The 26649-nt window shown below is 43.6% G+C and overlaps 2 protein-coding genes and 1 non-coding gene across 6 annotated transcripts in view; 1 reads left to right on the top strand and 2 right to left on the bottom strand.

The window, feature by feature from the left end:
• The first annotated feature begins 11702 nt into the window (after positions 1 to 11702).
• LOC106561647 (troponin T, cardiac muscle isoforms) lies at positions 11703 to 18393 on the top strand. The gene is made up of 12 exons (XM_014125804.2): positions 11703 to 11875; positions 13805 to 13853; positions 13965 to 13975; positions 14229 to 14250; positions 14976 to 15033; positions 15434 to 15550; positions 15658 to 15735; positions 15953 to 16066; positions 16238 to 16350; positions 16566 to 16656; positions 17429 to 17466; positions 18210 to 18393. Exons 2-12 carry the CDS (start codon positions 13822 to 13824, stop codon positions 18247 to 18249), a joined length of 714 nt encoding a protein of 237 aa, XP_013981279.1. The 5' UTR covers positions 11703 to 11875; positions 13805 to 13821; the 3' UTR covers positions 18250 to 18393.
• The window catches only part of LOC106561645 (dynamin-1-like protein), a 22658-nt gene continuing 13517 nt past the window's right edge, over positions 17509 to 26649 (bottom strand). For 2 of the 4 annotated variants that reach the window (XM_014125798.2, XM_014125799.2), the window contains 8 exons: positions 23477 to 23566; positions 23215 to 23307; positions 23061 to 23114; positions 22454 to 22525; positions 21683 to 21844; positions 21368 to 21477; positions 20417 to 20576; positions 17509 to 19396 (listed from right to left, as the gene is read on the bottom strand). In XM_014125798.2, coding sequence (XP_013981273.2) covers positions 19340 to 19396; positions 20417 to 20576; positions 21368 to 21477; positions 21683 to 21844; positions 22454 to 22525; positions 23061 to 23114; positions 23215 to 23307; positions 23477 to 23566 — 798 coding nt within the window. In that variant the 3' untranslated portion in view covers positions 17509 to 19339. The remainder of the gene's footprint in view (positions 19397 to 20416; positions 20577 to 21367; positions 21478 to 21682; positions 21845 to 22453; positions 22526 to 23060; positions 23115 to 23214; positions 23308 to 23476; positions 23567 to 26649) is intronic. The other 2 variants (XM_014125800.2, XM_014125801.2) reach the window with 1 other exon arrangement.
• trnaa-ugc (transfer RNA alanine (anticodon UGC)) lies at positions 19597 to 19671 on the bottom strand. Its single transcript has one exon. It is a non-coding gene; the product is annotated as a tRNA-Ala (tRNA).

The raw sequence follows: 26649 nt of genomic DNA, 5'->3' as shown, positions 1-26649 counted from the left end.
ACACATATCCTAGCCATGTCCAGTGATAGGAAGGTCATTTGAAATAGTGTGATGACAGTGAATTTGTCCTATTCTTTATAGCGAGCTAGCAGGCTAATCTTTCCTGTTCTTTTAGAGACACTCAGGACAGTTTGTGAACCTATGTTCCCACATACAGACCTACTGTTGATTGACAAGGCACATTGTTCTAACCTCATTATTTATGAGGGGATATCTTTAGTCCCATTCCTACCAGCCACAAGAACTTGTAGGGGCCAAGTTGCTTTTATGTGAACACTACAAGGCTTCCCTCTCATGGAGAGAAGTTCTATAGCACTCTTCTGTATGTAATATAACATCTTTAGGTTAGATTTGTATTTAGCCTTTGAGGTAGGCTATTTCTTTTGAGGACATTTCTATATATCTATCAGTTACTGTTGCTTAGCAACTTATTTTCTTCTCTTCTACTTTGCTAGTTCTGCAGTTTTCATCCTCTTGGTCTTCCACTTCAACTTTCCTTTCTGCTGGACTTTTCTGTTCTGTCTCCTGCTTCATTTTAACTGTGGGACAGGTACTGTATGGTCCAAAGCGTACTTTACATTAGCGAGATGCATTTAATATCTTTAAAAAGTACATTCTTGAATGCACCATTAATAGAAACATTAACCTACTGTTAGCCAATAGATTATTAATAATTTACTCATGATCATTCACCAAACATTGTCGCACTTGTTAGCATCCAGCGTAGTTCCATCCAAGCTTTAGTTCAGATTAAATGCACTACAGCCTCACTATGTCTCCTTCCCCACGGCGCGCTCTGCGCTCTGTTTCTGGACCTGAAACCCGTGGATGTCGGCAAAAAGTGCAGCCTATGGGGAAACAAAGGGCTCCTCCCCTTCTAAGGTGAGCTAGTAGACCAGACGATGGCCCTGTCCCAAATCAACCCCTAGCCCCAGACACTTATGGAGACCTGAGAGGATTTGATGGGTGTAAACAAGGTTGTGATAGCTTCATCTTGCCCTCTTATAAGCTAGGTGGAATTTTTCCATAATTATTGCCAACGCCTGTCCAATAATTGTGTGTTGGGTTTAGGGGTAAATTAGGAGATTGGACCACAATACTGTAGTAACTATCTACAGAGTGACAAAGATATCGAATGCTTCTTCGGGTGTCCAGTACAATAACAGGATTCTGTGATCCCTCCCCATTTGAAGCAGTCCTTTAATTGACTGCACATTTAAATCTCGATGGGCAGAAGAGGTCATTGGTATTGAGCATAAGTAAAGTTTTACAGATTATACCACCAGGCACTCAGTCTAGTCTGATCACAGATCTGTTTTTCTGTCATACCAAACAATGACCATGGGAGATGTCAAAACAGCAGGCTACTGAGTTATTGTAACTTGCTGTAATTATTCACCGTCAAACACCAACACCATGACACAGAATGGGTCAGCTGCACCTCTATAGGAAGAAAACAATCAGAACAGAAACAGGTCTGACTCATGTGGGTTAGATTCCCACTATGCCCTATCAAATCAAACACCATATCGCCTTCTCACATGCAGTATATCTGTTTGTACAGTATGTGGCCATCCTTAATTTCCATAGTGGCTTTGACTAGAAGAATGGCATTTTGGGAACTGTAGTCTTCTGATGTGGCTTTTCACCATTGATATTTAAATCCTTATTTAGAGAAATGCTGTACATGTTATGTGAAGGGACATATGGATTGCATTGATCAGCAGTTTGGTGCGAAGGCAAAATACATCTGTGCCAGTCAGGACATACAGAGGGGTCCGAAATTATTGACACCCTTGATAAAGATGAGCAATAACGACTGAATAAAATAAATAATTCAAATACTGAGCTATATTGTCTGCTCAAAGAAATTGGGAAATAATATTATTTTATTGTAATATAATTGCTCAGAGAAAGAGATTTTGTTTAACAAGTAATATATTTGTTAAGAATAGAATATGTTTCTAAACACTTCTACATTAATGTGGATGCTACCATGATTACAGATAGTCCTGCATGAATCGTGAATAATGATGAGTGAGAAAGTTTGTGAGACATTTTAAGCGTCCAGGAATTGTGTAAATAATGTATTGTGTAATTTTGGAGTCACTTTTATTAGTTACACTTACATCTTTTGACCCTCTGTAACTAATAAAAGTGACTCCAAAATGACACAATACATTATTTACACAATTCCTGGACGCTTAAAATGTCTCAGTTCTTCCATGGCCTGCATACTCCCCAGACATGTCACCCACTGAGCATGTTAGGGATGCTCTGGATTGACGTGTACGACAGCGTGTTCCAGTTCCCGCCAATATCCAGCAACTTCACACAGCCATTGAAGAGGAGTGGGACAACATTCCACAGGCCACAATCAACAGCCTGATCAATTCTATGCGAAGGAGATGTGTCTCGCTGCATGAGGCAAATAGTGGTCACACCAGATACTGACTGGTTTTCTGATCCACGTTGTTAGCTTTTTTTGGGGGTGGGGGTCTGTGACCAACAGATGCATATCTGTAATCCCAGTCATGTGAAATCCATAGATTAGGGCCTAATGAATTGATTTAAACTGACGGATTTCCTTATATGTAACTCAGTAAAATCTTTGAAATTGTTGCATGTTGCTTTTACATTTTTTGTTCAGTTTGTGAATCTGAGCTCCACAAAGAAATGTTAATAAGTAATAAGGATTGGCCCCTGGTAAGACATGATACAGCCTGAAATACAGTCACGCTGGTAAAGGTCACATGGTTTAATAACAAGACAGGATACAGCCTGAAATACAGTCACACTGGTAAAGGTCACATGGTTTAATAACAAGACAGGATACAGCCTGAAATACAGTCACGCTGGTAAAGGTCACATGGTTTAATAACAAGACAGGATACAGCCTGAAATACAGTCACGCTGGTAAAGGTCACATGGTTTAATAACAAGACATGATACAGCCTGAAATACAGTCACGCTGGTAAAGGTCACATGGTTTAATAACAAGACAGGATACAGCCTGAAATACAGTCACGCTGGTAAAGGTCACATGGTTTAATAACAAGACAGGATACAGCCTGAAATACAGTCACGCTGGTAAAGGTCACATGGTTTAATAACAAGACAGGATACAGCCTGAAATACAGTCACGCTGGTAAAGGTCACATGGCCTAGTAACAAGACAGGATACACCCTTAAATACAGTCTCATTTGTTTTCACAGGAGACAGTGAGAGGCAAGAGCAAATCTGTCAGAAATGGTAAGCAAATTCTCTCACCATGGTCTCTGTGTCTGTGTGTGTTTTGAAACAGGGCTTTTCCGAACCTGTTGTGAGTGACATCGTCACACATGAAAAGGAGGTGAGACTAAGAAAAGTGTCTCTTCTGAAGGATGGACACACACACAGGTCGAATTGATTTACGACCCCCTCCCATGGAAACCAGGTGTCTTCAACTCCCAACTCCTACAACCATCGTCCTCTTTGTGTTCTGCTGGCCACCGTAAATCAAATCTGCTAGTCATCTTGGGCATGGCTCCTTCAAAGGTCCCTGCCTCACTGCATTGCTGTTCTATATTTAAAGAGGCTGTTCCCCCTGACCTTGTTTCCCTGTAGAAAGAACCTTTCACGCTCCTTAGATGGCTACAGTGTCACTGTCCTGCTTCCCAAATGGCTTCCTATTCACTGAATACTGCACTACTATAGACCCTGGTCAAAAGTAGTGCACTACATAGGGAATAGGGTCTATGGGCCCTGGTCAAAAGTTGTGCACTACATAGGGAATAGGGTCTATGTGTCCTGGTCAAAAGTAGTGCACTACATAGGGAATAGGGTCTATGGGTCCTGGTCAAAAGTAGTGCACTACATAGGGAATAGGGTCTATGGGCCACGGTCAAAAGTAGTGCACTACATAGGGAATAGGGTCTATGGGCCCTGGTCAAAAGTAGTGCACTACATAGGGAATAGGATCTATGGGTCCTGGTCAAAAGTAGTGCGCTACATAGTGTGCCATTTGGGACGCAGACCCATTCCTACGTAGTTCATCCCACGCCACCAGGAGCCGCAGAATACCGTGCCGAGCGTCGGCTTGATGCCATGCATGCCACAGAGCAGCTGCTTGTATTGTCCCATTACTGTTGCATTACGCCTGTGTGCTGTGGAGGATTACCAGCCGGTTAAGCAGCAAAGTCACCGGGCTTATACACTCAACGTTAATGTTTTAAAGGCTTGTTCTCTCAGTAGGTCAATGGCTGTTGAGTGAGACTAGTAACATAGTATTTACTGATGCAGTTGTAGTGACAGAGAGCAGAAAGACGTGTCACCTACTGTATGGGCATCAAGTTGATATGTTTATTACAGTACGCCTTTCTGCCCAAGTATCTTTCACCCGACAGTGGTACTTTTTCTAGTTCCCCAATACAGTAGAGACTGTATTATCAGTAGCACCCTCAGCCCAGTCCAAGCCCAACTAGGGATATCCTCTCAGGATGCTACCACTGAGTCAGACTTGGGGGAATGGAAAAGCTGTCGCAGTCCTTTTGAGTGTCACCCTAAATAGCGCCCCCACCCTTGAAACCTTTGCAATTCTTCAGCTGAAATATCCCCATGGTAATGAATTGAAGGGCAAATGACAATGGTACAGCTATCAATCCCTCTAGTGTCACTGCAGAGACTTCAGAGTGTGTACTGGGTCTGACACAGTTACACACGCATTCACACTCAAAGCAACGCACACATACACAAACGCATGCTTGTACGTACACACACACACACAATTTGATTAACAGCTCTTACATTAGATGACTCGTTTATCAATCAGTGTCTCTATTAACACCTAATAAAGTTTAATACGCTATGCCATAGTCTGAAGGAGTGGTTACATTTGATTAACTATGACTCAGTACTAGAATTACCTTACTGCTTTATTTGAAAGTGATTTATTTTATTTAAGAGTTTGGCTGTTCTGGTTGCTTTTCGGTTTTCTTGCAACATTTTGCCACTTTCTGCACAGTTTTTCCATTTTATAAGACTTAGGCTTTTGGCCGCTTTTTGTTGGAGACATTTCTTCAGGACTAAATGATCTTTTCCTTCTTGCCTCTCAGCAGGTGTTGGATGTTAACAATACAGAGGAAAACCCCTCAGGAAGAAGCTCCAACTGATGAAATGCAAGACTCTACTATGTATTCATAACACAAAATATCTCCATAACAACCACACAGGGTTCACGTTAGGTTTAAGGGGGAGGGAGTACAGGTTATTGATTTTGGTTGGTATTCAGAGTTGAGATCCTCACGTTTAACTCTTACTTTTGTGTAAATCATTCATTGACGTCAATGGGAGACATGCACCATAATTTGAATACCATCTCAAAATACATATTAGTACTATATTTAAACCCCTTTATATTATGTGGGATTTTAGATTCTTGATGAAACAGCCTTTGCACAATCCCTTGTACATCCTAATAGAATCAATGCTGTGAAAATGAAATTTGATCAACCACATTTGTAGCAAATAAATGTATGTTTGTAATGAAAGATATTTGTCCAAATATCTGTCCAAATAGCCATAGCGAAGTGAAAGCTTCCAGTTGCATAAGGTTGACATTATCTGGCAGTCTGATCATATACTACCTACACCAGACGAGGCTGGTGGGAGGAGCTATAGGAGGACGGGCTCATTGTAATGGCTGGAATGGAATTTATGGAACGGACTCAAATGTGGTTTCCATGTGTTTGATACCTTTCCATTTATTCCATTCCAGCCATTACAACGAGCCTGTCCTACAGCTCCTTCCATCAGCCTCGTCTGACATACACTGAGTGTACAAAACATTAGGAACACGCATTGCAGTTCTTGACACAAACCGGTCCGCCTGGCACTTACTACCATACCCCGTTCAATGGCACTTAGATCTTTTGTCTTCCCATTCACCCTCTAAATGGCACACATACACAATCCATGTCCCAATTGTCTCAAGGCTTAAAAATCCTTCTTTAACCTGTCTCCTCCCCTTCATCTACACTGATTGAAGTGGATTAAACAAGTGACATCAATAAGGAATCATAGCTTTCACCTGGTCAGTGTATTTCATGGAAAGAGCAGACGTTCCTAATGTTTTGTAAACTCAGTGTATATGTCATATTCACATCATTCAGACATACAGGGGCATTTTAGTTTTTAGTATCACTAGTGAATTAGCAGTGAACACCATCACAAATTTATTTTAGATGTCTTCACATTTTGTACTCAATTTGTGGAAATGACAAAATGTATATTATTGCATCCCAGCTCTTTTATCCTCCCTAATATACTTTTATTTGACTGATACTTTGTTGTTGTCTTGCTCCCGCTAAGCTGGATCTGGGCTGATGATCCTTTACATACTTGACTTATTATCTGACTACGGCGTCCATATTCGTACCGCCACCTAGTCATAAGAAGGCTATCCTAATATGGACGGTATATAAACTCAGCAAAGAAAGAAACGTCCCATTTTCAGGACCCTGTCTTTCAAAGATAATTTGTTAAAATCCAAATAACTTCACAGATATTCATTGTAAAGGGTTTAAACACTGTTTCCCAAGCTTGTTCAATGAATCACAAACAATAAATGAACATGCACCTGTGGAACGGTCGTTAAGACACTAACAGCTTACAAACGGTAGGGAATTAATGGTCACAGTTATGAAAACTTAGGACACTAAAGAGGCCTTTCTACTGACTCTTCAAAACACCAAAAGAAAGATTCACAGGGTCCCTGCTCCTGTGTGAATGTGCCTTAGGCATGCTGCAAGGAGGCATGAGGACTGCAGATGTGGCCAGCGCAATAAATTGCAAAGTCCGTACTGTGAGATGCCTAAGACAGCGCTACAGGGAGACAGGACAGACAGCTGATCGTCCATGCAGTGGCAGACCATGTGTAACAACACCTGCACAGGATCCGAACATCACCGCTGCGGGAAAGGTACAGGATGGCAACAACAACTTCCCGAGTTACACCAGGAATGCACAATCCCTCCATCAGTGCTCAGACTGTTCGCAAAAGCCTGAGAGAGGCTGGACTGAGGGCTTGTAGGCCTGTTGTAAGGCAGGTCCTCACCAGACATCACCAGCAACAACGTCACCTATGGGCACAAACCCACCGTCGCTGGACCAGACAGGCCTGGCAAAAAGTGCTCTTCACTGACGAGTCGCGGTTTTGTCTCACCAGGGGTGATGGTCGGATTCGCGTTGATCATCGGAGGAATGAGCGTTACACCGAGGCCTGTACTCTGGAGCGGGATCGATTTGGAGATGGAGGGTCCGTCATGGTCTGGGGCGGTGTGTCACAGCATCATCGGACTGAGCTTGTTGTCATTACAGGCAATCTCAACGCTGTGCATTAAATGGAAGACATCCTCCTCCCTCATGTGGTATCCTTCCTGCAGGCTCATCCTGACATGACCCTCTAGCATGACAATGCCACCAGCCATACTGCTCGTTCTGTGTGTGATTTCCTGCAAGACAGGAATGTCAGTGTTCTGCCATGGCCAGCGAAGAGCCCGGATCTCAATCCCATTGAGCACGTCTGGGACCTGTTGGGTCGGAGGGTGAGGGCTAGGGCCATTCCCCCCAGAAATGTCCTGGAACTTGCAGGTGCCTTGGTGGAAGAGTGGGGTAACATCTCACAGCAAAAACTGGCAAATCTGGTGCCGTCCAGATCTGGTGCAGTCCATGAGGAGGAGAAGCACTGCAGTACTTAATGCAGCTGGTGGCCAGCTTTGTTCAGGGACACATTATTCAATTTCTGTTAGTCACATGTCTGTGGAACTTTTTCAGTTTGTCTCAGTTGTTGAGTCTTATGTTCATACAAATATTTACACGTTAAGTTTGCTGAAAATAAACGCAGTTGACAGTGAGATGACGTTTCTTGTTTGCTGAGTTTATATCGAATAGCTCTGCTCTACAGGTGACATAAACCATGAACTACAACTTAATATCACAATAAGTACTGGTTGCCAATACTTGCAGAAATGATGCGTAGGACTGCAGCAAGTTTATCAGAGGGTAAATCACAATGACGAGACAGCCTATAGGGAGGTGGTCAGAGACCTGGCCTTGTGGTGCCAGAGTAACAACCTCTCCCTTTGATTAGCTGTTCAGGAGTCTAATGGCTTGGGGGTAGAAGCTGTTAAGAAGCCTTTTGCACCTAGACTTGGAGCTCCGGTACCGCTTGCAATGCAGTAGCAGAGAGAACAGGCTATGACTATGGTGGCTGGAAGCTTTAGTCTTAGGACTTTCCTCTGACAACGCCTGGTATAGAGGTCCGGATGGCAGGAAGCTTGGCCCCGGTGATGCACTACCCTAAGCAGTACCTCGGAGGCCGTGTTGTTGCCATACCAGGCAGTGATGCAACCAGTCAGGATGCTCTCGATGGTGCAGCTGTAGAACCTTTTGAGGATCTGACGACCCATGCAATAGGCTTTGTCGTGCCCTCTTCACGATTGTCTTAGTGTGTATGGACCATGATAGTTTGTTGGTGATGTGAACACCAAGGAACTTGAATATCTCGACACGCTCCACTTCAGCCCCGTCGATGAGAATGGGGTGTGCTCGTTCCTCCTTTTCCTGTAGTCCACAATCATCTCCTTTGTCTTGATCACGTTGAGGGAGAGGTTGTTGTCCTAGCACCACACAGCCAGGTCTCTGACCTCCTCCCTATAGGCTGTCTCATCGTTGTTGGTGATCAGGCCTACCACTGTTGTGTCATAAGCAAACTTGATGATGGTGTTGGGGTCGTGCCTGGCCATGCAGTCATGAGTGAACAGGGAGTACAGGAGGGGACTGAGCACGCACCCGAGGGGCCCCCGTGTTGAGGATCAGCGTGGCGGATGTGTTGTTATCTACCCTTACCACCTTGGGGAGGCCCGGCAGGAAGTCCAGAATCCAGATGCAGAGGGAGGTGTTTAGTCCCAGGGTCCTTAGCTTATTGATGAGCTTTGAGGGCACTATGGTGTTGAACGCTGAGCTGTAGTCAAAGAATAGCATTCTCACATAGGTGTTCCTTTTGTACAGGTGGGAAAGGGCAGTGTGGAGCGCAATAGAGATTGCATTATCTGTGGATCTGTTGGGACGGTATGCAAATTGGAGTGGGTCTAGGGTTTCTGGGATAATGGTGTTGATGTGAGCCATGAACAGCCTTTCAAAGCACTTCATGGCTACAGACATGAGTGCTACGGGTCGGTAGTCATTTAAGCAGATGACCTTAGTGTTCTTGGGCACAGGGACTATGGTGGTCTGCTTGAAACATGTTGGTATTACAGACTCAGTCAGGGACAGGTTGAAAATGTCAGTGAAGACACTTGCCAGTTGGTCAGCGCATGCTCAGAGTACACGTCCTGGTAATCCGTCTGGCCCTGCAGCCTTGTAAATGTTTAACTGTTTAAAGGTCTTACATCGGCTACAGAGAGCGTGATCACACAGTCGTCCGGAACATCTGATGCTCTCATGCATGCTTCAGTGTTACTTGCCTCGAAGCGAGCATAGAAGTAATTTAATTAGTCTTGTAGGCTCGTGTCACTGGGCAGCTCAGTGACACGAGCCTACCCTTTGTAGTCTGTAATATTTTGCAAGCCCTGCCACATCTGACGAGTGTCGGAGCCAATGTAGTACGATTCAATCTTGACCCTTTGACTGTTTGATGGTTCGTCTGAGGGCATAACAGGATTTCTTATAAGCTTCCAGGTTAGTGTCCCGCTCCTTGAAAGCGGCAGCTCTACCCTTTAGCTCAGTGCGGATGTTGCCTGTAATCCATGGCTTCTGGTTGGGGTTTGTGCATACGGTCACGGTGGGGACAACGTCATCGATGCACTTATTAATAAAGCCAGTGACTGATGTGGTGTACTCCTTAATGCCATCAGAAGAATCCCAGAACATATTCCAGTCTGTGCTAGCGAAACAGTCCTGTAGTTCAGCATCTGCTTCATCTGACCACTTTTTTTTATAGACCGAGTCACTGGTGCTTCCTGCTTTAGTTTTTGCATGTAAGCAGGAATGATGGTCAGATTTGTCAAATGGAGGGCGAGGGAGAGCTTTGTATGCATCTCTGTGTGTGGAGTAAAGGTGGTCTAGAGTTTTTTCCCCACATGCACATTTAACATGCTGGTATAAATTAGGTAAATCGGATTTGAGTTTCCCTGCATTAACGTCCCCGGCCACTAGGAGTGCCGCCTCTGGGTGAGCATTTTCCTGTTTGATTATGGCCGTATACAGCTCATTGAGTGCGGTCTTAGTGCCGGCATCGGTTTGTGGTGGTAAATAGGCAGCTACGAAAAATACAGACTCTTGGTAAATAGTGTGGTCTACAGCTTATCATGAGATACTCTACCTCAGGCGAGCAAAACCTTGAGACTTCCTTAGATTTTGTGCACCAGCTGTTGTTTAAAAATATACATAGACCGCCACTCCTTGTCTTACTAAGGCTGTTGTTCTATCCTGTCGAAAAAGCTTAAAACCCGCCAGCTGTATGTTATTAATGTCGTTGTTCAGCCACGACTCGTGAAACATAAGATATTACAGTTTTTAATGTCCCGTTGTTAGGATATACGTGATCATAGTCCGTCTATTTTATTATTGATTGATTATACGTTGGCTAACAGGACCGATGGTAAAGGTAGATTACCCTCTCGGCGTCGGATCCTAACGAGGCACCCGGTCCTTTGTCCCCGATACCTCCGTCTCTTTCTCCAGCAAATTACGGGGATGAAGGCCTTGTTATCCTCCAGTATGGGGTGAGGAATCTCTGTCCTGATATCTATAAACTCTTTTCAGTCATAAGACATGGTGGCAGAAACATTATGTACAAAATAAGTTACAAATAATGCAAAAAAATATACACAGTAGCACAATTAGTCACGGGATCGTAAAACGGCAGCCATCTCCTTCAGCTCCATTCTCATGTCCTCTCAAGTTGGGCTTGACTTCAGTTTTTATCCATGACGATGTAAAGGGCTTAGTGTATGACAAGGCTAATGGATTAAGGACGATCCAGGAAAAGTGTGACTAAAGCAAAAAATGTAAGCCTTTTTGAGAATGTTCTATTTATGTTGTTGTAATAATTGCTAATCATTCATTGTATTTCAAAGGTTAATGTTTTCAAATTATATTTGCATCATTTTGAAACACCATTGAAAACTAACATTAGATGATATTTGAGCAGGGGAAAAAGGAGGAGGGGAAAAATAAAAGACCCATCTGTCTAAAATACAGCATACTTCACTGATTATTACCACAAAATAATCCTGTACTTGGCTTCTAATTAACATACAGTGCTATACTCACTGATGTTTCACTGTGGCATTCGGACTATGAGGTAGTATCTGCCTCTGAATGGTCCTTGAGTAAATGAAGAGTACTGTAAGTTACTCCTATAATTTAAAAGGACTGTCTCGTTTGAAGCTTGTTCATTGTCCCTGCTACAGCAACAAAAAAATATAACAATGTTGAGAATGTCTTGTGATTTGTTTTGATGTTTTGTCTTTCATGAGATTTAAAAAAATATATTTGGATGGATGAAAAGTTGACAGACCTGTGCCAATTTTCATGGAGGGGAGTGTAGGGTAAGAATGGAGGGGAGTGTAGGGTAAGAATTTCAACATAACCTTGTGTGTAAAGTGCTTGCGTGTGTGCATGAGTATTGCCTTCTGATATGTTGGGGTTCAATTGTCTAAGGTTCTAACAATAGCTGAACAACCATAGGGCAGTGCAGTCACATGAGTAGGAAGGGAACACACTATGTAGACTTGATGGCCAAACCTAAACCTGTTTGGATTCTGAACCCCAAAGAATTGCAGCCTCTGTATTGGTATCCCTGTTCTCCCTCTATCGCTGCCTTGGGCTCAGGTAAGGGATATTACTTCATACTAACATACCTCTAGACATAACTGCTTTGGTATTCATCACAGACATACCGTTACATTGTCTTGAAATCAACTTTTGATGGTTCTTTGCTTGAAGATGATTGGTTTTCTGCTGCAATATATTATAGGCTAAATGGGATGGTTATTAACTATTGACTTAATGAACTGAATTGTGAATACCGTTTAGAAAAGAAAATGAAGCAATGTTAAGGGAATAGTAAAATGATAAAATCCTCTGAATAGTCATAAAAGTTGCAGACAATTTATTCTCTCTACAACTGAGCCTAGGGGAAGGGGGGGGGGTGGCTTCACCCATTTAGTTCATTCTTTATTTGAAGTGTACGTACATAAGAACTTCATAACACTTTCAACAATTCTAATGCTTATGTATGTGTTATGAATGTGGTGTGTGTGTGTTATGTGTGTGTTATGAAGCCCTCATGTAGGTACTCTTAAAATAAATAATGACCTACATTTTTATTATGACCAATATTTAGACTTTTTTTATATACAACAGAATCCAACAAATACACTGTAATAAGACCCAACAGATACAACGTAATAAGACCCAACAAACACAACGTAATAAGACCCAACAGATACAACGTAATAAGACCCACCGTAATAAGACCCAACAGATACAACATAATAAGACCCAACAAACACAACATAATAAGACCCACCGTAATAAGACCCACCAGATACAACGTAATAAGACCCAACAGACACACCGTAATAAGACCCAACAGATACACCGTAATAAGACCCACCAGATACAACGTAATAAGACCCAACAGACACACCGTAATAAGACCCAACAGATACACCGTAATAAGACCCAACAGATACACCGTAATAAGACCCAACAAATACCAATTAACTCACTACCTTGGACAACAGAAATCTAAAAACATCAAACCAAAAGCAACAGAAAACTGGAATACATTCAGATAGCATCATTGGCTAATCACAACACATTGAGCAAGAATATGCCAAGAGGGTTAGGCTTATTGCTTTAATGTAACACAATTTAAAGAATTACAGACATTCCTAAAGCCACTGACAGGGTTCTGGCAAGCCGTTAGATATCACCAGACATGAGGATCAATTTCATGAGTGGTGAAGGGTCTGGCACTGCCACCTGTCCTAAAGCACATGACTGACAGTCCTGTTCGTGCCCAAAGCAGACAGTGGCCTTGGCCACCATTCCCAGTTTAGACTCAGTTACAACAGTTTGTCTCCTTTTCCACTGGTCAGAAGAGATCATGACCTGCTGTAGACCCTTTGTATCTATAGGAGGGAGTATGGATGAGTGAAATTTTGTTTGGATCAAGCCCTCATTAAATAAACAGTTCAGGCATATATAGATAGTGTTCTTCTAAGACGAGCTAAGTAACTGATCAGACCGACAATGTCCTCTGAGCCGGTCAACAAGCCAGAGCCAATACCTCAATACCTCAGTCAAGAGAAGAGTGCTGATGTCAAGAGTGCTGTGAGAGGGAGATTGAGTGCTGTGTGATAAAGATTTAGTGCTGTGTGAGAGAGATTTAGTACAGTGAGAGAGATTTAGTGCTGTGTGATAAAGATTTAGTACTGTGTGAGAGAGATTTAGCACTGTGTGATAAAAATGCAGTACTGTGTGTGTGAGAGAGATGTAGTGCTGTGTGAGAGAGATGTAGTGCTGTGTGAGAGAGATGTAGTGCTGTGTGAGAGAGATGTAGTGCTGTGTGAGAGAGATGTAGTGCTGTGTGAGAGAGATGTAGTGATGTGTGAGAGAGATGTAGTGATGTGTGAGAGAGATGTAGTGCTGGGAGGTGATGATAGTAGCCAAGTCTACAATGTGTTTTTATCCCGTATGGCTTACTGTTATAGCTATATCATGTACTCCAGTAAAGGTGTATCTTGTATTTAGGGTTCAAATAAGAGAACATGTCAGACACAGAAGAAGTGGAGGAAGTGCAGTGAGTATCATATGTATTATTATTATTGCATATATTTCATGTTTCAAAACCTTCCACTATATCAAACTAATGAAATATTTATTTTGTTTTCATGCCACTTCTTTTGTGAAGGGAAGAAGAAGGTAAGATTGCTTATCTGAATGTATGTCGATAAAATGGAGATTTTACTCATGTTTTGTCATTTTTGTCTATTTGAAAGATTTACTGCTTGTGTATATGCCAATGCACTGTATATTGTATTACACAATAATACTTTTATGACCCCATCCAGTACAGCTTTAAAGTACTATCCTGATTAACATGACATACTTCTAATAATACTTACAACCTATTGTATGATATGTTCAAGCTAAGAGTCACTGTCCTTTATTACAGATGGATCCAAGCCCAAACCAAAGTAAGTTTTTAGATTGAATTTGACAGACTGATTCAGGGCTCTTTTCAGTCTGTGAAGCTGAAGCGTTACAGATTCCACAATAGAAATGTCAAGGTCATTTCCGATTGAGCCGACATATGCAGCTTTTGCCGTGAATACAGTCTCTCTGCCTTTAAATTTCAAATCACGCTGTAAAGCTGAACTTCCACGATGCGGGTTGAATAAAGCTTTTACTTGTTTTAGGTCTTGAAGCTGAGAAGTGGAAACAGCGCCACTGGCCGCCACCAGGCCCATTTGTTAAAAAAAATAAAAAATCATAGTACATATTCTGCTGTTCTATTACGCGTGCAGTGATGTCATAGCCGGGGGGGGGAAACAGTGTTGGTTGTTTGAAGTAGCTTCTTTGTTGTTGTAATATTGCAAAACAGACGTGGCCGTTTCACCGCTACGGATTCCAGCTTTAAGACCTTGGCTCTTATAAGGATCATAGGCCGTTGATGAATATCCTCCATCTCGCTCGGTACGGGGCAAGTTTTTCTAGGTCACACCAGTTGAGGGCACTCTTAGTCATTTCTGCCTGGAGGACGCTCCTCCAAGTGTTTCTGGGTAGCCCATTTTTTTTTCTCCCACTGACAGATGATGATACGTTATATTATAAGTTATCTTGAAAGATCACATGACATTTACTGAAATGCTCAAATTGAAATGATATATACACATTAGACACACTATTTTAATTTACATAGGTTTGTGCCAAACATCTCTGCACCAAAGATGCCTGATGGCGAGAAAGTGGACTTTGATGTAAGTTGAATCACATAAACACACACCACAGGTGGTTGGTGGCACCTTAAATGGGGAGGACGGGCTCGTGGTAATGGCTGGAGTGGAATGGTATCAAATACATCAAACGCGTGTTTGATGCCATTCCATTCGCTCCGTTCCAGCCATTATTATGAGCCGTCCTCCCCTCAGCAGCCTCCACTGATACACACATCATGATAAGAAAACTAACTAACCATTTGTGACAGACTTGCCTCCAACTGTATCCTGTTAAGATGAAGCAAATGAGAGGTACAGAAAGTCAATAAAAGATGACGTCTAACTATGGAAATGACTATTTTCAGGGTGTATTACATGTATGTTGTCTTAACAAAACAAACTATTCTTATTAGTTAATCTGATTCGTCTGTGTGGTGGTCAGGACATCCACAGGAAGCGTCAGGAGAAGGACCTGTCCGAGCTCCAGTCTTTGATCGAGTCTCACTTCATCCAGAGGAAGAAGGAAGAAGAGGAGCTCATCAGTCTCGTCAACAGGATTGTGAGTCGGCCATTTTAGAATCTGGAGTGAATGTTCTTTCACTGTTCCTAGAAACATTGCAATGCGACGCCTAACAACTTGGTCACTGAGTGTGCGCGTGTGTGCAGGAGAAACGTCGCGCAGAGAGGGCAGAGCAGCAGAGGGTTCGTGCAGAGAGGGAGAAGGAGAGGCAGGCCAGGGTTGCGGTGAGTCTTCTCTCCATTATGACACTTAGCTAATGTGTGTTCTATGCTGGAATTGAACCCACAACCTGGGTGTTGCATACTCTTACCAACTGACCCACACAGGACCACATATGACTAATACAATATAACTTCTAATGGCTAACGGGGCAACAGATTGTGGATGTAATTTCTATGATAGATCTTGATAGATATTTCTTCCCTAATGCTCCGTGTGCAGGAGGAGAAGGACAGGAAGGAGGCAGAGGATCAGCGTAGGAAGCAGGATGATGACGCCAAGAAGAAGAAGGCTCTCACCAACATGACCCACCAGTATGGAGGTATCCAGCAGAAGGTCAGTGGAATATTGTATCTTCAAAACCCCCCAGCGTATTCTTTATCATATAGATATTGATAATAGTGTAACGGAAGCATCAAGTAATGTGAGGCAATGAACATTTCCTCCAAAATATATCCTCCAAAATATCTATGAGAACAATGGTATTTGTGATGTTTCAATGCTCAGAGTGAAAACCGCAAAGGAGCCAAGAAACAGACAGAGAGAGAGAAGAAGAAGAAGATTCTTGCTGACCGAAGGAAACCTCTCAGCATCGACCATCTGAATGAGGACAAACTCAAGTATGACGTCATCGTTAATATTCAGAATTTGCCCATCCTCAGAAAAGCTGACAGTGTTATCATAATTATTTATGATGGTTAATGTCTGATGTTTTTTAGCTTATGACTGAAGACATGACTATGTGAACGGTTCGAATGATGAACATTCTTCAGTGAGACAACAAGGGTTCTATGGGGAAAGAAAGTCAGTGTTCTGATCCACTGTTGCCCAACAGGGAGAAGGCCAGTGAGATGTGGCAGCGGATGATGGAGTTGGAGGCAGAGAAGTTTGACCTCAGTGAGAAACTCAAGAAACAGAAGTATGATGTAAGTCACCTAGACAACACACATCACAAACTCAAGAAACAGAAGTATGATGAAGTCACCTTGACCTAACACAGAAACAAGTATACAATAGTCACCCTCAATGAAATACAATAGTTTCCAGTATTTCTCAACAGCAGCAAGATTTTCATAAGTTGGATGGGATCTGGGTGGTCTTACCTTTAATATTGACTATCGTCTCAGGTCGCCTAATCCCGTCTCAGTGTATTCTCTCACCTTGAGATGCAGTCTCCTCTTCTTTCGGTTGGCAATGTGGGAGGCCCCAGGCAGTGGCTACATCAGAGGTGACTTACAGCTGAATTCTGAAGTCTACAGGGTCATCGGCATGTTTCTGGGTTCATTTCTCCTCTCAACATCCCTGGGATCTGAGGAATACTGTGATATAGTCTTGTCTGCTTTCGGATGGCAATGAGAGGTCCCAGGCAGTGGGTACCAGGGTTGGGGTCAATTCCATTTCAATTCAGAAAGTAAACGAAATTACAAATAGACATTTCCCTCATTGAAAATCATTGAAGACACTTGGAATTTAAAATGACTTCCTGAATTGACCCCAACCCTGGTGGGTACATGAAAGTTGAACAACAGTACTAGTTTACAGGTGAACAACAAGTTAAACTAAAAGTGAATTCTGTGTTCTATAGTATCATCAGGTTCCTGGGTTTCTCTCCGATAGACTCCACCTGTACAGGTTTCCACCACAGTAACTAAAAAGTGTTGTTTATCAAAGCTTACAGCAAGTCTTGTGCCCTTACAGATTAACCAGCTTCTCACCCGGGTCCAGGACCACCAGAGGTAAGGAACACGGAGGTTCAGAAATTTGGACTGAGGAACAAAGAAATTCTGAGTCGTGTTTATTAGGGTACAAAATGAAAAGAAAAAACACGTAGACTAATAAACAGACAAGCATCTCTTATTGGACAAGTACAGAGTACAGTTTGGAACAGTTTCTTCCATGTTGTGCCTAATGAACAAGACCCAGCATTGTGGTTTTCATTTTAATTGGGCTGAGTCACTGGTTGCCATTCTATCAACTCCATTTCCCATCATTCCTTTCAAACTCTCAAGCAGGGAGGGTCATTTAATGACCAGTGGAACAAACATTGATTGAAACCAAAGAAACAGCCATGACCATCGCTTACACTGCCTATGTCCGTCTGTGCGCATTGCATACAGCATGATCACTGCACGATAGCTTGAAGACATTGTAAGTGGTGACGATGCAAACTGCCAACATGGTCTGGTCTGAAATTACAGCACAATAAAACTATTTAATGATAAACATCAAGCCAAAAGAAGTAAAATCCTGATGGACTGACAAACCATTCAACTTATTCACACTTGACCCAGAAATGGACCACTTTTCCCACCAGTCTCTGACTCCCCCTTGCATGAGAGGGAGTGAGAACAAGTGCACACTTCTGGGTGAAGCGTTAGACTCAGAATGCAGTGAAGTGCTGCAACAGAGACGTTCACTACTGGGCTTACTACCTGGCTGCCAAGTGATTCAGATTTCTTAACCCCTTCCTGCCCCTCAGCGCCAAAGGTCGAGGCAAGAAGATGGGCCGTGTGAGGTAAAGGAGCAGCCGCCATGGTCGAGGGCAGGCAGCCGTGACTGGAGATCGGCCCATGATGATAATGTGTCTGTATACGTGTTGATGTTTATTGTTCCGTCTGGTATAACAGCAGACTGGATCACAAGTCAATAAATGACTCATTCAACCCTGGTACCACTTTTTGAGAACATACAGAATAAACCTGCCACTTCAAGTTAGACATGTCACACAATTCTGCCTTTACTACCAATAGTTTACCACATGGTATTGTGGGTATGACAACGAATTATCATGATCAATATAGTAGGACAAATGACCTCATGAATACCCTAGATATCTTAAACACATTTAGCGACAGATACATGAGACGGTGTAGCATTGTTTGGTGAAAAGACGTCAAACCACATTCAGAGAACATGGAAGTGTACGTTTTGCAGCTGCATTATGGTGCTTTCAACCAACAAATAACACTTATTCTACGTCAGAGTGGCATTTCTCTGCTCTTTGTAAATATCAGCAACACAAATGAGAGATACCATGTAAGGACCTTTTCAGCAGTAGCACAGGCATGCGAGACAATAGATCAGTAAACATGACGAAGACAGACAGCATTTACAAGTCTCAGCATACATTCCAGCAAGCCAGAAACTGGAGTAAACATCTTTAATTTAGCTCCACATTATTCAGGAGGTAGACCTCACACGTTCATCAATATAATACTTACATATGAAAGATCATGTGGTGTGCGATGTGATGCAGGTGAAGACTGATACTGTATAGATCAAGTCCATATAATACAATCTACAACTATTTCCAAATGTGTGTCCCCATTCTCCACTCATTACCAGAAGTGTGTCGTTTTACACTCCCGGTCATGGATTTGGTTGAAACTCCCTCCAGCCAAGGCTTACACCAATCCATTGCTTTTAAAAACATGACAGGGGAGTGTGGAAGTGACAACTTCAGAAGGATGGAGAATTGATACTCAAACACAAATTGACACCAGTGTATTTCCAAGTTGGCCGTCTCTGCAGTCCAGGTGAGTTTGAGACAGAACAGGGTTCAGTGCTTAGGGTCCATGTAGGAGGGAGGGAGTACGGAGGTAGAGGACCTCACCACAGGTGTGTTTCTCTGATCTCAGCTATCACCTGACTGGCTTTCTGCAAGGCCTGCAGACACAGAGCGGAAAACACAGTTTAGATGAGCAAATTCATACAGAAACGTCAAAGCCAGGAGGTCACAGTTAGTCACAATAGCTGCTACATTCATTTACATTTTAGTCATTTAGCAGACGCTCTTATCCAGAGCGACTTACAGTAGTGAATGCAGACATTTCAATTCATTTCATACATATTTTTTCCCCCGTACTGGCCCCCCGTGGGAATCGAACCCACAACCCTGGCGTTGCAAACACCATGCTCTACCAACTGAGCCACAGGGAGGCTCAGTTAGATCATGTTAGAAAAGGGTTAAAACACACAACCAAGCTTCTCATTTGTGGTGCTGGGAGTTACTGCCCCAAAAACACATCTGTCATACTTCAAACTCCCATAGTTCTGCAACTAATCCCAGGCCTGTACCTTGAGCATGTCTTCAGACTCAGTGAGCAGGTTCTATACACACACAACTGTACCTTGAGCATGTCTTCAGACTCAGTGAGCAGGTTCTACACACACACACACACACACAACTGTACCTTGAGCATGTCTTCAGACTCAGTGAGCAGGTTCCACACACACACAACTGTACCTTGAGCATGTCTTCAGACTCAGTGAGCAGGTTCCACACACACACACAACTGTACCTTGAGCATGTCTTCAGACTCAGTGAGCAGGTTCTACACACACACACACAACTGTACCTTGAGCATGTCTTCAGACTCAGTGAGCAGGTTCCACACACACACAACTGTACCTTGAGCATGTCTTCAGACTCAGTGAGCAGGTTCCACACACACACACAACTGTACCTTGAGCATGTCTTCAGACTCAGTGAGCAGGTTCTACACACACACACAACTGTACCTTGAGCATGTCTTCAGACTCAGTGAGCAGGTTCCACACACACAACTGTACCTTGAGCATGTCTTCAGACTCAGTGAGCAGGTTCTACACACACACACACAACTGTACCTTGAGCATGTCTTCAGACTCAGTGAGCAGGTTCTACACACACACACACAACTGTACCTTGAGCATGTCTGCAGCTTCGTTGCGTCTCTGGGCCATGTCTTCCGACTCAGTGAGCAGGTCATCCAGCAGACCAGCCTTATACAGCTGACCCACCAGCTCACTCTGCAGGCTGTCCTTTACATGGTTCACCAGGAAGTGCATCACCGCCTTGGGCACGCTGCAGGAGGAAGTGAAGAGGGAGAGAGAAGTACACCGAGTGTACTAAACATTAGGAACACCTGCTCTTTCCATGACAGACTGACGGGGTGAAAGCTATGATCACTTATTGATGTCACCTGTTAAATCCACTTCAATCAGTGTAGATGAAGGGGAGGAGACAGGTTAAAGAAGGATTTTTAAGCCTTGAGACATGAATTGTGTATGTGTGTCATTCAGAGGGTGAATGGGCAAAACAAAATATTGAAGTGCCATTGAATGCAGTATGGTAGTAGGTGCCAGGCGCACTGGTTTGAGTGTGTGAATGTAAAATGTAAATGTTAAGAACTGCAACGCTGCTGGGTTTTTCACGCTCAACAGTTTCCTGTGTGTATCAAGAATGGTCCACCATCCAAAGGACATCCAGCCAACTTGACAAAACTGTGGGAAGCATTGGAGTCAACATGGGCCAGCATCCCTGTGGAACGCTTTCATCACCTTGTAGAATCCATGACCCGACGAATTGAGGCTGTTCTGAGGGCTAAAGGGGGTGCAACTCAAAATCAAGAAGGTGGTCCTAATGTATTGTACACTCAGTGTATAGAAAGGGTGGATTAGAGAAGGAGTGTAAGGGGCAAAAATGATGACTTTCTCAATTTCTTAGCAGGTGAAAAGGAAAAGAGGACAGATTCCGATTGAGAGAGTCAAGTAGAACGACAAATAAAACAGAGGAAAACCATTTCAACATATTATTTCTAGAAATCACAGGAGAGAGTCTAACAACAGGAAGTAGAAACACAGCGGGCACCATACCTGTCCTGGATGTTTTTCCTGACGATGAGGAAATAGGACTTGATAAGCCTCTCGATGACCTCACAGTCCCTCTGCTCTCTGGCCGACAGCTTCCTGGAAACGGGAACAGGCTGGGGGGGGGATACAAGGACACAAACAGACCAATCACTGACAACTCAAAAAGTAATGTGGTTGCTTAGCATTAGAATCTTCTCTCAAACAGCCTAGAGATAATTCTCTTAGAATAACTTTTACTCCTAAGAATTAAGAGTTAGGTTTTGTTGTATTATTATGTGGTAAAGCAGGCTAAACATTTGTCTGGATGCTACTACTCACCACATCCAGCAGGTTGACGGCGTGGCCCCTCTGAGGGCTGCCAGGGTTAGAGGTCTGGAGCATGGACTTGTCTCCGCCGATCCCCTCCTCTCCCTTCTTCAACATGCCCCTCCAGTTCCCTGTCCCTACATCCTGGTCTCCCTGGGAACCCCCACCTGCAGCCTGGAGACCAGGAAATACACACAGACAGAACAGTTACAGATCATTTATACAGTCTCCTTGAGATTAAAATCTCTTTTATAAACAGATAACTTTTCAGTAGAGCCGCAATCATACACGTGTGACCATGTATTCCCAAAACGTATGCCTCTCTCCAGGCTATTACATCAGCCTGGCTGGTATGATGGAACATCTACAGACTATACAGTCATGTCTGTACATATACTGACTTTCTGACAGCGGCAGGGTCACATATTGTACAAGATCTCCCTCCATACAGAAGCACACATGCCGGGAGGAGGTGTCAGATGGGAAATGTAGTTCACCCTCAGAGGGGTGGAAGGGGAATAGAGAAGGGGAACACAATTGCACCATACACAAAGTAGGGCCTTCAGCCTACAGGCTTGGGGTCAGGGGAGAATGAGGGTGGCTTGGGGTCAAGGGAGAATGAGGGTGGCTTGGGGTCAAGGGCAATTCCATTTGAATTAGTTCTCAATTGACGACTGCCAATTTGACTAAAAGTTAACTTCCTAAATGAACTGAATTGAAATGAAGCCCAACCCTGGTTGAGGTAGGACGCAGGCAGGCATAGAGTGACACACAGGGACACACCTTGGATCTTTCTCCTTCTGGGGGAGGAAGACCAGTGGGGGAGAGAGACTCAACACCTGGGCCCTTAAAGGACTAGAGAGAGCGCGAGCGAAAGAGACAGAGAGCAGAGAGAGTGAAAGACGAAGGAGGAGTGGACAGAAGACTAGAGGAAATAAAAAGTAGTGGACAGACAAGACACAGGGACAGACACAGAGACAGACATATGGCTTCTAGCGCTGCTCTAAAGGGTAGACTGGGAGCCATAAAGACATATGGCTTCTAGCACTGCTCTAAAGGGTAGACTGGGAGCCATAAAGACATATGGCTTCTAGCGCTGCTCTAAAGGGTAGACTGGGAGCCATAAAGACATATGGCTTCTAGCGCTGCTCTAAAGGGTAGACTGGGAGCCATAAAGACATATGGCTTCTAGCGCTGCTCTAAAGGGTAGACTGGGAGCCATAAAGACATATGGCTTCTAGCACTGCTCTAAAAGGTAGACTGGGAGCCATAAAGACATATGGCTTCTAGCACTGCTCTAAAGGGTAGACTGGGAGCCATAAAGAAACAATGAGAAAACTGTACTTTTTGTAGCAATCGAACAAATCCTAACCACGTGACGGTCTGTTACCTTATCCCGGGGAACAGACGAGGGCAGCTCTCTCATTCTGTTACGTCTCTGTTCCTATGACACACAACCACATGATATCATTAAGTACAACACTTCATATACAGTAGAATACAATTTAAAGAAGCAATTTCCAACTCTGAACAATGTTTCATACCTCTATGTTGTTGTTCATGAGGCCACAGGCATCAGCAAAGTCAGGGTGTTTGGTGTTAATGTAGGCCAACTCGATGGCCACCAAGTTATGAACCTGAAAAGAAAGACAAGAAACGTGATTTGGTACACTTAAAGACAGCAAAACAGACAGTATTATACTATAAATTCAATCTATGGGGTTTATGGGTTATTGTAGTGAATCAGAGAGCATTTACAAACATTTATAATGGCTTATTCATGCAAATGTAAGCGAAAACACTCACCATCTCATTGGTGACTGGTAACCTTTTCCTGAGGAGGGATGTGACCACTTCTACTATGGCATCATGGAGCTTAGGAAACCTCAACAGCTCCTAGAGAGATACAACACAAATTCAACAAATTAACAAGGCACACCTGTTAATTGAAATGCATTCCAGGTGACTACCTCATGAAACTGGTTGAGAGAATGCCAAGGGTGCAAAGCTGTCATCAAGGCAAAGGGTGGATACTTTGAATTCTTAAATATATTTTGATTTGTTTACTTCATGATTCCATGTGTTATTTCATAGTTTTGATGTCTTCACTATTATTCTACAACATAGAAAATAGTACAAATACAGAAAAACCCTGGAATTAGGTGTGTCCACACTTTAGTACCACTCAGAAGTTACACATACATAAACTCAGCAAAAGATCATTGGTAAAAATCCAATTAACTTCACAGATCTTCATTGTAAAGGGTTTAAACATTGTTCATTGGGTTTAAACATTGTTTCCCATGCTTGTTCAATGAACCATAAACAATTAATGAACATGCACATGCTACTGGGAGACAGGACGGACAGTGGACAACGTCCACGCAGTGGCAGACCACGTGTAACAACACCTGCACAAGATCGGTACATCCGAACATCACACCTGCGAGACAGGTACAGGATGGCAACAACAACTGCCCGAGTTACACCAGGAACGCGCAATCCCTCCATCAGTGCTCAGACTGTCTGCAATAGGCTGAGAGAGACTGGGCTGAGGGCTAGTAGGCCTGTTGTAAGGCAGGTCCTCACCAGAAATCACCGGCAACAACGTCGCTGGACCAGACAGGACTGGGAAAAAGTGCTCTTCACTGACGAGTCACGGTTTTGTCTCACCAGGGGTGATGGTCAGATTCGTGTTTATCGTCGAAGGAATGAGCGTTACACCGAGGCCTGTACTCTGGTGGTGCGGGATCGATTTGGAGGTGGAGGGTCCGTAATGGTCTGGGGCAGTGTGTCATTGTACTGAACTTGTCGTCATTGCAGGCAATCTCAACGCGGTGCGTTGACAGGAATGTCAGTGTTCTGCCATGGCCAGCGAAGAGCCCGGATCTCAATCCCATTGAGCACGTCTGGGACCTGTTGGATCGGAGGGTGAGGGCTAGGGCCATTCACCCCCCAGAAATGTCCGGGAACTTGCAGGTGCCTTGGTGGAAGAGTAGGGTTACATCTCACAGCAAGAACTGGCAAATCTGGTGCAGTCCATGAGGAGGAGATGCACTGCAGCTGGTGGCCACACCAGATACTGACTGTTACTTTTGATTTTGACCCCCCCCCCCCTTTGTTCAGGGACACATTATTCCATTTCTGTTAGTCACATGTCTGTGGAACTTGTTCAGTTTATGTCTCAGTTGATGAATCTTATGTTCATACAAATATTTACACTAAGTTTGCTGAAAATAAACACAGTTGACAGTGAGGACGTTTCTTTTTTTGCTGAGTTTACATTCACACGGGCCAGTTTATTTAGGTACACCACCCCGTTCACGAAAATGGATCACTCCTACAGACAGTGAGACATGTGGCTGTGGCTTGTTATATAAAGGAGCCAGACACGGAAGCGTTCAGTTACTGTTTGATTGACCGTTAGGTCTTTTTGCCATTCTAAGGGACTTTGAGTGGTATATTCATTGGGCCCAGGCATGCCGGATCAAGTATCTCAGAAACGGTCGCCCTCCTGGGATTTTCACACACGAAAGTGTCTAGGGTTTACCGAGAATGGTGAGGAAAAAACATAAAAAACACTTCCAGTCATCGACAGTCCTGTGCACGAAAACAGCTTGTTGATGCGAGGCCGAAGGAGAACGGCAAGAATCATGCAAGCTAACAGCGGGCCACATACAGACAAATAATGGTGCAGTACAACAGTGTGCAGAGCGGCATCACGGAAAGCACAACTCGTTGGTCCTTGTCACAGATGGGCTATTTCAGCAGACGACCACACCGGGTTCCACTCCTATCAGCTAAAAACAAGATGAATCAGCTCCAGTGGGCAGACGTTCATCAACACTGGACAACTGAGGAGTGGAAAAACGTTTACTGGTCCAACAAATCTCAGTTCCTGTTTTATCATGCTGATGGGCAGAGTCAGGATTTGGCGTAAGCAGCAGGAGTCCATGGCCCCATCCTGCCTGGTGTCAACAGTACAGGCTGGTGGAGGTGGTGTAACACCGTCCAATCTGCAGCAACTGCGTGATGCCATCACATCAGCATGGAGAAACATCCCTGTAAACATTTCCGACTTGTAGAATCCATACCCCAAATAATTCAGGCTGTTCTGGAGGCAAAGGGGAGGGGTCCGATACGGTACAAGATGGGTGTACCTAATAAATTGTCTGGTGAGTGTAGACAGTATATGAATAGAAAAGGTGTGTACAGAAGTAGTTATATAGGATGAGCAATGATTAGGATACAGTATATACATATACATATGAAGTGGCTTAAACAGTGTGTGTGTAAACATTATTAAAGTGACCAGTGATCAATAACTATGTACATGGGGCAGCAGTCTAAGGTGCAGGGTAGAGTATCCTGTGGTAACCGGCTAGAACAGTGACAAGGATTCAGGGCACTAATGCGACTAGCCCTGATGCTTCTCCATCTTTTTCCCCTGCCCCGCTACAAAGTTTCTCCCTGCAGGCAGTCACTGAGTCCGAGGTGCTAAAGGAGCTCCTTAAACTTGACCACCCCAAAAAAACATCTGGGTCAGATGGTTTGGATCCTTTCTTCTTTAAGGTTGCTGCCCCTATCATCGCCAAGCCCATCGCTGACCTTTTTAACCTGTCTCTCCTCTCTGGGGAGGTTCCCATTGCTTGGAAGGCAGCCATGGTTCGTCCTTTATTTGAAGGGGGAGATCAAACTGATCCTAACACTTATAGGCCTATTTCTATTTTGCCCTGTTTATCAATAGTGTTGGAAAAACGTATCAATAATCAACTGACTGGATATCTTGATGTCTATAGTATTCTCTCTGGTATGCAATCTGATTTCAGCTCAGGTTATGGATTTGTCACAGCAACCTTAAAAGGACCTAAATGATGTCACCATTGCCCTTGATTCTAAGCAATGTGGTGCTGCCATTTTTATTGACACGGTAGACCAAGCCATTCTTGTGGGCTGGCTAAGGAGTATTGGTGTCTCCG

This window comes from Salmo salar, chromosome ssa10, assembly GCF_905237065.1.
Source record: "Salmo salar chromosome ssa10, Ssal_v3.1, whole genome shotgun sequence".
NCBI classification, from domain to species: domain Eukaryota; kingdom Metazoa; phylum Chordata; class Actinopteri; order Salmoniformes; family Salmonidae; genus Salmo; species Salmo salar.
Note: the sequence above shows the minus strand (reverse complement) of the source record. Positions and strands in the feature narration are given on the sequence as shown.